Genomic DNA, 12,144 nt, shown 5'->3' on the forward strand with positions numbered 1-12,144 from the left:
ATGGTACCACTATTCCAACAGCCTGATTAGCATGAATATGCACATTAACTGCATACCTACTATGCCTGAAACAAGGGCTATCCATCTTTAAATTCTTTCTACAGCACTAGGTTATCAAGGCAAAATGTAATTTCACACCAAATGACAGAAGCATGGACGTGTCTTCTGCTCTAAAACAAAGTCACCACCAATCACCTTGAAATATGAAGAATGAAGTGATATGTGGAAGAGTTTTGCTGTAAGAATAAAGAGTTAACACATAAAAATGTATTAACCAGTTTCTTTCAATATATAACATCAGAAAATAGATTAATTAGCAGACCTGAAAGACTAGTGCAAGAACTCCCTCCTCCTCCCCCCAAAGCACCAGAACATGCCCATCTATACACCTTTCTGGTTTTAAATTTATTGATCTGGCAGGTCCAACGGGAGCTCAACAGAGAACTATACTGGTCGAAGTATAGTTCACTAAAAGAAATACAACTGTCCTTGAAAAAAGTCAATACTGCAGCTAGTACACAAGAGATCTTATTGTGTAAATACATATGTGAGTTTTTGCCTGTTCACCTGTATCAAGTGAAGAGATTATCTCCCTATCAATGCTAGATGCCAAAGTGTTGGTGGGAAGCCAGGGAGGTGGGAGGAGAGAATAGGGCCGAATTTCAGCTGGTTCTGGAGGATAAACGCTTTCCAGTATGCTATGGTTTGGACACAAATGGTTTCCGGTACAGTTTTATTTTGTATAGCATCTCGTTCACACATTATAATTCAAAAATGCTTCACAGAGTTACACAATACAGCTACACAAAATGAAAGGACGCAGACAGCTATTCACTAGTGTAGGTAAAGGAGAAGGACAATTACCTCTCCGAGTTGCCTTACTACATACAAGACGACACTGCAGCTCCCCGATTCCCTTAGGAAAAATCAAAGCAGCATCTGGACGTATGGGGGGAGGGTGGGCGAGGAAGGAGACACTAGAAGGCTGGAACTTTTTGTCCCCTACATCCTTAAGGGACAGGAGTGTCATTTTCTGCTAACCCTCTTTGCTGAACCCCTCTCTTTTTCCGTCTTCATCTCCCAAACACACACCCAACAGACTGTCAACCAATGGCTGTAGTAACGACAGCAAATAAGGCGCCCGGTACTTACCATGTCAGCTGGGACACTGCTGGACATCTTGCTGTTATACTCTAGTGGTTTAAAACAACTTTTTTTAAAAAATAATAATAATACCAAGCTCGCACAGCAAGGGATCCGCGCCCGGTTCGGCGGCAGTAAGTTCAATGTTCCTGTGAGTGGTGGATACGCAGAGAGGAGGCTGTTTGTTGAGGGGGAAATATCCAAGAGGAGCCGGTCTCCAGCGGGCACAGCAGCAGCCCGGAGATGGCAGCAGATCCTTGTCAGCAGCAGCGGTGCCAGGTGGACCAGACAGGGCTGTACAGTGACATGAACTGCGGGCGGGGGTTTTTCTTCCTTCTCCAGCCCAGACGGATAATGACGGGATGATTCACGGGATAGCTCTGCGCCCAAGTCACCTCCTCATTAAAGCGGGCGACCCAGACAGGCTGGGCGACCTTCCGGCGGCCGGAGCGAGCGGCTGAAGTTTGTGTCCTCCCAGGAGGCGGGGGGTGCCGGGGGCGGACCACCCTGCACGGTGTCTGCGGGCGAGGGAGAAGGGCAGCGTCTCTCCCCGGCCCGGGGTGCCCTCCCCCACACCGCTCCGGGAGCGGCAGCGCCTCAAGGGGAATTTAAACGGCAGCCGCCTCCAGCCCGCAGCAGCCTCAGGTCTCTGCTCTCATCGCCGCTGCCTCCCCCGTCCAACGGCTCCCTCAGCGGCCCGGCGGGGACCCCAGTGCCGGGCGGGCTGCCCTGCCTCGTCTCGCCGTGGGCCGGGGCCGTCTCAGTGCGATCCGCTCTCTGCCCCGCGCCCGCAGCCGCTGCCTGTCATCTTCCTCTCAAGCCAACATGGCGCCCGCCGAGCCGAGGGAAGGGGACACAGCAGGGGAGAGACGAGCCCCGCCCCTCCCCGTGCGTCACGCACGGCATCCCCCGCGGGGCACCATGGGGATTGTAGGCCGCGGAGCGGGGGAAGCCCCAAGAACGAACAGCCCAGAGAGTCGAGCGCCGCCCTCACTCAGCAACGGTTGCTAGGGCTGGCAACAGGTCGTGGGGGCGGTATCCTGCCGTGTTGTCACGAGGGAGCATGTGGGGGCCAGCAAGTTCCCTGGCTCCGAGGGGCCCCACACTTCCCCAGGGGGCTGCAAGCTCAGGGGGCCCCACACTTCCCAAGGGGGCTTCTAGCCTAGGAGCCCCACACTTCCCAAGGGCCCCTCCCTGCCAGCAGCAGGGGCTGCAGTCCCAATGATCACCCTGCTCTCCAAAGTCTCTGGCTGGAAGCTGAGCCACCTGCAGAGCTTGGCACCACCAGGGCACCCAGTTCCCTGAGCTCCTTACAGGCCCAGCTGGGCCACAAGCAGATGTAGTTTTCCAAAGTTCTCAGCCTGGATTTCACTCCATATTCCTAGTGCAACTTCTGTGAGTTTGGCCCAGGGGCCAGGCACCAACTAAGACACAGCCGCTGAAACTGATGATGTGTTACAATGCACCTGTTTTCTTTATATATTATAAACCTCCACATAAATATTAAATGAATTGCACTGTTTTCATGAGGTGGGCTGTAACGTACTTTACAGCTACTTGGAGACCACTGGGAGCCCTTTTAGATGGTATTACTTACAAAATATGGTTGTATGTTTTGTTCCTGTACATTTTCCAGCTGAATAGAAGAGAATTATTTCTTTATACCACAGGTTCGCATGTCTCAGGTGCCACAGCACTTCTTTGTACTTCTCAATTCTTAGATTTTTTTAGCCTGAAATATCAGTCATTTCTAGTCTGGACCATTCTTTCTAAGCTGCGTAGTTCTTCCACTGAAAAGCTCCAATGGGACCCATAGCAGAAATGATGACTTATTGCAGGTTCAAAAGGAAAGTGGTCCCTCACCAAATGCTTCCTTACTTCAAGGCCAAATTTTCTTAAAAGGAGGCTGTAGGGCAATTTATGCCTTACCACAGTCTGATTTGGAATCCCAGCCCTGACTAAGTAAAGGTAATGTCAGGTGGAAGAGATATTCCACCTCTAAAAAGGAAAAACTGATGTCCAACTGTTTAACCAAGATGCAGATGTGTAGACACACATATCTGCTCATGTAAAAGTGTCAAAGGAAATATTAAGAAAATCAAGTAGATGATTCCTTAAGGATGGGTTTCAGAGTAGCAGCCGTGTTAGTCTGTATTCGCAAAAAGGAAAGGAGTACTAGTTGCACCTTAGAGACTAACCAATTTATTTGAGCATAAGCTTTCGTGGGCTACAGCTCACTTCATCGGTTGCATTCAGTGGAAAATACAGTGAGGAAATTTATATACACACAGAACATGAAAAAATGGGTGTTATCATACACACTGTAAGGAGAGTGATCACTTAAGATGAGCTATTACCAGCAGGAGAGTGGGGGGAGGGGGGGCCTTTTGTAGTGATAATCAAGGTGGGAGTAAACATGGGGAAATAGTTTTACTTTGTGCAATGACACATCCACTCCCAGTCTCTATTCAAGCCTAAGTTAATTGTATCCAATTTGCAAATTAATTCCAATTCAGCAGTCTCTCATTGGAGTCTGTTTTTGAAGTCTTTTTGTTCTAATATTGCGACCTTTAGGTCTGAAATCAAGTGACCCAAGGAATATTTCCAACACACCTCTGAACAACATACTAATCCACAGAGACCTTCCTACCAACACTACAAAAAGAAGGATTCTAGGTGGACTCCTCCTGAAGGTCAAAACAACAGACTGGACTTCTACATAGAGTGCTTCCGCCGACATGCACGGGCTGAAATTGTGGAAAAGCAGCATCACTTGCCCCATAACCTCAACCGTGCAGAACACAATGCCATCCACAGCCTCGGAAACAACTCTGACATCATAATAAAAAAGGCTGACAAAGGAGGTGCTGTCGTCATCATGAATAGGTCGGAATATGAACAAGAGGCTTCTAGGCAGCTCTCCAACACCACTTTCTACAAGCCATTACTCTCTGATCCCACTGAGGGTTACCAAAAGAAACTACAGCATTTGCTCAAGAAACTCCCTGAAAAAGCACAAGAACAAATCCGCACAGACACACCCCTGGAACCGACCAGAGGTATTCTATCTGCTACCCAAGATCCATAAACCTGGAAATCCTGGACGCCCCATCATCTCAGGCATTGGCACCCTGACAGCTGGATTGTCTGGCTATGTAGACTCCCTCCTCAGGCCCTACGCTACCAGCACTCCCAGCTATCTTCGAGACACCACTGACTTCCTGAGGAAACTACAGTCCATCCGTGATCTTCCTGAAAACACCATCCTGGCCATTATGTATGTAGAAGCCCTCTACACCAACATTCCACACAAAGATGGACTACAAACCGTCAGGAACAGTATCCCCGATAATGTCACGGCAAACCTGGTGGCTGAACTTTGTGACTTTGTCCTTACCCATAACTATTTCAAATTTGGGGACAATGTATACCTTCAAATCAGCGGCACTGCTATGGGTACCCGCATGGCCCCACAGTATGCCAACATTTTTATGGCTGACTTAGAACAACGCTTCCTCAGCTCTCGTCCCCTAATGCCCCTACTCTACTTCCGCTACATTGATGACATCTTCATCATCTGGACCCATGGAAAAGAAGCCCTTGAGGAATTCCACCATGATTTCAACAATTTCCATCCCAACATGAACCTCAGCCTGGACCAGTCCACACAAGAGACCCACTTCCTGGACACTACGGTGCTAATAAGCAATAGTCACATAAACACCACCGTATACCGGTAACCTACTGACCACTATTCCTACCTACATGCCTCCAGCTTTCACCCAGACCACACCACATGATCCATCGTCTACAGCCAAGCTCTACGATACAATCACATTTGCTCCAACCCCTCAGACAGAGAAAAACGCCTACAAGATCTCTGTCAAGCATTCTTACAATACCCACCTGATGAAGTGAAGAAACAAATTGGCAGAGCCAGAAGAGTACCCAGAAGTCACCTACTACAGGACAGGCCCAACAAAGATAATAACAGAACGCCACTAGCCGTCACCTTCAGCCCCCAACTAAAACCTCTCCAACGCATCATCAAGGATCTACAACCTATCCTGAAGGACGACCCATCACTCTCACAAATCTTGGGAGACAGGCCAGTCCTTGCCTACAGACAGCCCCCCAACCTGAAGCAAATACTCACCAGCAACCACACACCACACAAAAAAAACAATAACCCAGGAACCTATCCTTGCAACAAAGCCCGTTGCCAACTGTGTCCACATATCTATTCAGGGGACACCATCATAGGGCCTAATCACATCAGCCACACTATCAGAGGCTTGTTCACCTGCACATCTACCAATGTGATATATGCCATCATGTGCCAGCAATGCCCCTCTGCCATGTACATTGGTCAAACTGGATACTCTCTACGTAAAAGAATTAATGGACACAAATCAGATGTCAAGAATTATAACATTCATAAATCAGTCGGAGAACATTTCAATCTCTCTGGTCACTCGATTTCAGACCTAAAGGTCGCAATATTAGAACAAAAAGACTTCAAAAACAGACTCCAACGAGAGTCTGCTGAACTGGAATTAATTTGCAAATTGGATACAATTAACTTAGGCTTGAATAGAGACTGGGAGTGGATGTGTCATTACACAAAGTAAAACTATTTCCCCATGTTTATTCCCCTCTCCCCCCCCAACCCCACACTGCTCCTCGGACGTTCCTGTTAACTGCTGGAAATGGCCCACCTTGATTATCACTACAAAAGGTTTTCTCCCCCCCTCTCCCCGCCCCGCTCTCCTGATGGTAATAGCTCACCTTAAGTGATCACTCTCCTGACAGTGTGTATGATAACTGCCATTTTTTCATGTTCTGTGTGTATATAAATCTCCTCACTGTATTTTCTACTGAATGCATCTGATGAAGTGAGCTGTAGCTCACGAAAGCTTATGCTCAAATAAATTGGTTCGTCTCTAAGGTGCCACTAGTACTCCTTTTCTTTTTCCTTAAGGATGGTTCACTATCATCTACACATTCAGTCTGGTGTCTATAGGTCATAGGTCTCCTGTAAACTCACATCAAAATATGGCTAAGTTCAATAGTTCAGAAAGTTAGAGACTGCCTCTCTCCCCACACTAGACTACAGCAGTGGTGTTCAGAGGAGGCATTTGAGCAGGAGCCCTCTCAGTATAATACAGAGGGAACTCACAGCAGGATGTTCTTCATGATGGGTCCTCCGGTTTGGAATGCATTTCTCTACTCCTTGGCCCAAAATACCACAAAGCTGTTGACCTCCATGGCTTGCAGCAAGGTCCAACTCATTACCAAAGTTTTGGGGGCATGAGCAGTGTTACAAGAGAGGGCTAGTGGAGAGGCCATGTGAATAGGGGATCTGGTTTCTATTCCCAGCTCCCCTGCTGTTATGCTGTGTGACCTTGGACACATCACTTCACTTTTCTGTGCCTGTTTTCCCTGCTACCCTTGGTCAGTCTTGCTTGTTTAGTCTGTGAGCTCACTGACTGACTCTCACTCTGTGTATATGGTACCTTACATAATGGGGCCCTGCTCTCAGCTGGGGCTTCTAGGGCTGGCACTACATGACCAGAAATAATAATAAAAGGACTGGTAGTTGTGGGAGCAGCAGGATAGTGTTGGGGCATTGATTGTATTGATCTCTCTGGTAATTCTCAAGTTTTGGAGTTGCTGGTGGGTTTTTATGTGAAAGAGCTAAGCTCTTTGTATTTTGATGTATCACAAAAAGAATTTAAAATAATGAGCATTGTAGAACACCAACAATAAGGGAGTCTCAGTCAGTAATACTTCTCCATCCTACATAAGACACATTCTTCCCTGTGCATGCATGGTTAAATCTGTGACAGACTGAGGAACTGTGAACAGGTCAAACAGATTATAATTTTGTCCCCAAACTATGATTAGGCCCAGGTCCTGCAAAGACTTACACATGTGCTTAACTTTATGGGCTGCAAGTAGTCCCATTTCTTGATACTGCAAGAAACTGCCATATCTGTCACACTGAACTCCTCCTGATATGTCCTGAGCATTGTCAATTTCCATTGTCCACACTATGTGGTAAGGATATTCAGCAGCTCCCAGGACTGGGCCTTGATAAGGACATCAGGATTTGACCCCAAGTTTGGAAATATTTCCCTCCTACTACAATGATTCCTTTTCTTTTTGCAAAATATTGATTTTCCCTCGTTTGTTTCACAAGTTCTGCTTATGTCAAGCCAACACAGCCACATCAATTGATGTCAGCAGCATTCTGGGAATAACATTTATTAGTTAACTTCTGCTTCAGAGCCAGTAAGGAGATTAAAAGAAAACTTTTGAGTTTTTGCAGTGTTTACATTACACACTAGTGGTTACTTTTTTTCAATATTAGGTGTCAGACTGATATAATTAAAAATACTATAACAACTCAGTTTGTGGGTCTAAAACATTAACAGTATCCCTTTATGTTTCAAGGGTTTACTTTTTCCATGCACCTGTTTATATTGTAGTATCTATATACAAATGTAAGGAATATAAGGAACAAACAAGAAGAATGAGAAGTGCTACAAAGTGATGATAATTATGATCTAGTTGTCATAAATTAAACCTGGAGGCAATAGTGCAATGCCAGTATTAATGGACACAAGTGGTAGAAAAGGCAAGATGGAATATTGGTGTCATGTATCAAACATTTTTATGCCAATGAGCTGCAAGTCAACAATGAAGACTGTATGGAGTAAAATTCGATGGAGTAGGATATAAGGAATGAAAAAACAAAGGGGTGGGGGTGGGATACAGTAGTAGGTATGAAGAGAACAAAGCCAAAACATTCCTAGAACTACTTTTGGAAGTATATGAAGCCCCAGGATGCTATACTCAGGGCTTTTAACTACCCAGAAATCTATGAGGTAACAAACACAGCCAAAAAAGCAAATGGAAATTCCTAAGTTACATATGTAAGACAAGAGCCAGAAAATAAAAAAATCCAAGCAGACGACAATCCATCCTGGGGTCTGTTTCCTACCAACAAAGTGGAACTGAAGGAAAACATTGGAAATAATAGGGAAGATCTGAGCCAGGAGCTTGAATTTAGCATTGTGAGGAATGGGTTTCAGACCACAGCAGTAAAAGGATATTAAACATCATGAAATCAAATCTGGGGAAATTAAAAAAAATTGTGACTAAAGGTGTGACTAAAGAAATACTAAAACTGTCAGCATTGGAGAAGGCTGGAGAATCCCAAGGGTGCCATAATAAAAGTACAATGGACTGCAGTTCTTCAGAAAAAGGAACAAGGAGCAGCAGCTTCATGAATGACCGCTACAACAAGTTTATAAAATCAACTGCACAGGAAAGAGAAATGGGGAAAAAACAAAAATACATGCTTAAGTTAGGAGGGAAATAGAAGAGCACTAGAAAACAGAATTTCTTACTTCTAAGAAAAAGTTCAAGGAGAATAAGAAGGGCTTTAACAAATCTTAAGGAAGAAAAGTGATGCTCAGGGTGTTTGTTAGTGTCACCAAAATCCCAGCCTTCATTTATGTTTTGCAGAAGCCATTGTAGCCCAGGGCTGAATGTAGCCTGTTGTCTTCAGAGAATCAAATTTCATGGGGAATCTGGAGTACGGTTACAGTTTGTCATTTCTATTTTTTGCTGACTAACACAGGGTATTTTCTGGACTTGCAGCACATAGAAGCAATGCTATATTCATTTATTATTATTAGGGCTTCCATTCCTGATTTCTCAGTGTTTATGTTTGCATTACATAAACTCCACTAGGACTCCTAGTACTGTACTAAGACAAGTTTTCATTTATAGAGCCCTGCATATCTGTGAATATCCACTTTATAATCCCCAATATTTGCCAATGCGGATATCCATGGACCATGTTTGTGGATCGCTGACGGATGCGGATCCAAATTTTATATCTAGAGCCTTGCAAATCTGCAGATATAATTTTGTATCCACGCAGGGCTCTATTCATTTACCTAAGGATCTTAACTATATTTTTTTCATTCTCTGAAACACTTCCTCTCAGTTCAACTATACCAGCCAGTGGAATTACTCTGAATTTATATGGTTTAACCAAGATCAGAATGTGTCCTTGTGTTTTTTATGATGTCATAATTAGCAACAATAGACCTTTTTATACCAAGCACGTATTTATTGGTTGCATACATTATTACATCAGTGTAAAAAAACCATCAATGTGACTTATATTCTAACATTCACGAGCCGCAAAATCTGAATAAAGCAGCATTTAGAAATTCTGCTTTTTTAATTGACTCAAGAGACCACTTGTCCTTTGGTTACCACTTGCTGTTTGCTCAGGAAACTCTTTACAGTCACTGTTACATTCTTTAAACATAATAGGACAATGGTATAGTGTCGTCTATGGGGTACGGGGACACCACTGTTTTGTATTTCTTTAAATTTATTACTAGAGCTACTAGGAACAATCAACAAAGAGTTCCTGAGGATGAATGTTGTCAGTATATGAAACATGTGAATAATCCTTTTTTTTTGTTTTGCTGAATGCTCTGCTTTCTTTTATATGTAAAGGGGAAAAATAACAGTACTGGGGAATGGAGTTGTACATATATGACTGTTTTTTTTAATTTAAAAAAAAAGTGGGGACTTTGGGCTGGATTATGATCTCAAACTAATTCCATACCACCAGTGTATCTCCATTGACTAAGTTATTAATGATTTACACTGATGGGAGAACAGCAGCAGGCCCTTTAACTGGAATTTCCATTACATTTCAATCTGAATTTTATTCTGTTTATATTGCCAGACCCAGATAATCTAGAATGCTGCAGCTGTTGCGACAGATTGTTTTCTTTAAGATTCAGTCATGGCACTGGCATAGACTCAGACTATCAGGTCAGAAGGCACCATAATGATCATCATTGGCAGATTAACAGGCCCATACCCAAGGGCCCCAGACAATTTGGGGGTCCCTGCAGAAGTGCAGGAACCTGTTTTGAGGTGGTGGGGCCACTGGTGCCAAAACTCTGGCCCTGTCCCTCCTCTTCCCCCTGAGTTCCTGCCCCCTGGCTAGGCCGAAGCTGGAATTGGGCTGTGGTAAGAGCCACCCAGGGAGCCTGGGCCGCTGTGGGGAGCCCTGGACACTCCACCTACACTGGGCCTGGAGGCCAGAGGCCCAAGAGCAGCCCCCGGCCCGCGCCCACACTACCCAGGGAAGGTGGAGGGTTCAGGGTAGGGTTGCCAGGTGTCTGGTTTTCGACTGGAACACCCAGTCGAAAAGGGACCCTGGTGGCTCCGGTCAGCACTGCTGACCAGGCTGTTAAAAAGTCAGGTTGTGGCACAGAGGGGCTGGCAGGCTCCCTGCACGGTTCCGCACAGCTTCCAGAAGCAGCGACATGTCTGCCTCCTAGGCAGACAGGCAGGCTCTGTGAGATGCCCCTGAGCGCCAGCTCCGCAGCTCCCATTGGCCAGGAACTGCAGCCAATGGAAGCTGCAGGGGCGACGCCTACGGGCAAGGTCAGCGTGTGCAGTCTCCCTGGCTGCCCCTGCACCTAGGAGCCATTGGGACATGTCGCCACTTCCGGGAGCTGCCTGAGGTAAGCGCTGCCCGGAGCCCGCATCCCTCACCTCCTCCTGTACCCAAACTCCCTCCTAGAGCCTGCACCCCGGACCCCCTTCCACACCTCAACCCCCTCCACAAGCCCGGAGTCCCCTCCCACACCGTGAACCCCCAGCCCAGAGCCCTCACCCTCTCCTGCACCCCAACCCCCGGTTCCTGCTCAGAGCCTCCTCCCACACTCCTAACCCCTCGGCCCCAGCCTGGAGCCCCCTCCTGCACGCCAAACCCCACATCCCCAGCCCCACTCCAGAGCCCGCACCCCCAGCCGGAGCCCTCGCCCCCTCCTGCACCCCAATCCCCTGCCCCAGCCCAGAGTCCGCTCCTGCACCCTGAACTCCTCATTTCTGGTCCCACCCTGCACCCCCAGCTGGAGCCCTCACTGTCTCTGACATCCCAACCACCTGCCTCAGCACACACCCTGAATCTCTCAGTCCCAGTCCAAGGCCCCCTCCTGCACCCAAATCCCCTGCCCCAGTCCAAAGCCCCCTCCTGCACCCCAATCCCCTTCACCCCGGCCCCACCCTTGAGCCCAGCCCCCCAGCCAGAGCTCTCAGCCCCTCCTGCACCCCAATCCCCTGCCCCAGCCTGGAGCCCCCTCCTGCACCTGAAACCCCTCATCCCTGGCCCCACCCCAGAGCCTGCACCTCCAGACCTCGCTCCCTCCTGCATCCCAACTCCCTACCCCAGCCCGGTGAAAATGAGCGAGTGAGCAAGGGTGGGGGAAAGCGAGTGGCTAGGAGGGAGGGGGGGGGGCTTGGAGAAGGGGTGGGGCAGAGGCATGGCCTTGGGGAAGAGGCAGGACAAGGGTGTTTGGTTTTCTGCTATTAGAAAGTTGACAGCCTAGTTCAGAGCTTTCCACAGCAGCCCAGGCTCTCTGGGGGCCTCTTACCACATCCCGGTTCCAGCTTCTGATTTGGCCAGGGCCTCAGGGGGAAGAGGAGGAGCAGGGGGTGGGGCCCTGTAGTGAGCAGTGACTAAGGCCCACCTCAGCCCCTGCACTTGAAAGAGACTGATCAGCTCCCCCACTGTGAAGCGCAGCCTCTGCTGCAGCTGCTCTGCACCTGCCCAAGGCTACTACGCCCAGATTAAAAAGTGGGCAGGCAAGGCCCCTCCATTTCCGTCGCCTCTGAGCCCCCAAGGTGTGGGGAGCCCAAATGTTTTTTGTGCCCAGGGCCCCAGTAAATCTTAATCCGCCTCCGATGGTCATCTAGTCGGACCTCCTGCACACTGAAGGCCACTGAACCTCGCCCACCCGTCACCTCTGGCTGAGGTACTGATGACAGGTTGCAGAATTCCAGAGTGCATCAATTAAATCTACCCCCTGTGCATAGATGTACAGTAGCAGTATTTATATAGTATAGACCTGTACCCCCCAATCAGATAACTAGCATAAAAAAATCATATAATTG

General features: G+C 47.5%; 1 protein-coding gene across 1 annotated transcript in view; it reads right to left on the reverse strand.

The window, feature by feature from the left end:
* UBL3 (ubiquitin like 3) overlaps positions 1-1,314 on the reverse strand; it is a 70,005-nt gene extending 68,691 nt beyond the window's left edge. Inside the window, exon 1 of the mRNA XM_048846674.2 lies at positions 1,153-1,314. Coding sequence (XP_048702631.1) covers positions 1,153-1,179 — 27 coding nt within the window. The 5' untranslated portion in view covers positions 1,180-1,314. The remainder of the gene's footprint in view (positions 1-1,152) is intronic.
* Between the last annotated feature and the right edge of the window lie 10,830 nt (positions 1,315-12,144).

The sequence above is a fragment of the Caretta caretta genome, chromosome 1 (genome assembly GCF_965140235.1).
Source record: "Caretta caretta isolate rCarCar2 chromosome 1, rCarCar1.hap1, whole genome shotgun sequence".
NCBI lineage: Eukaryota > Metazoa > Chordata > Testudines > Cheloniidae > Caretta > Caretta caretta.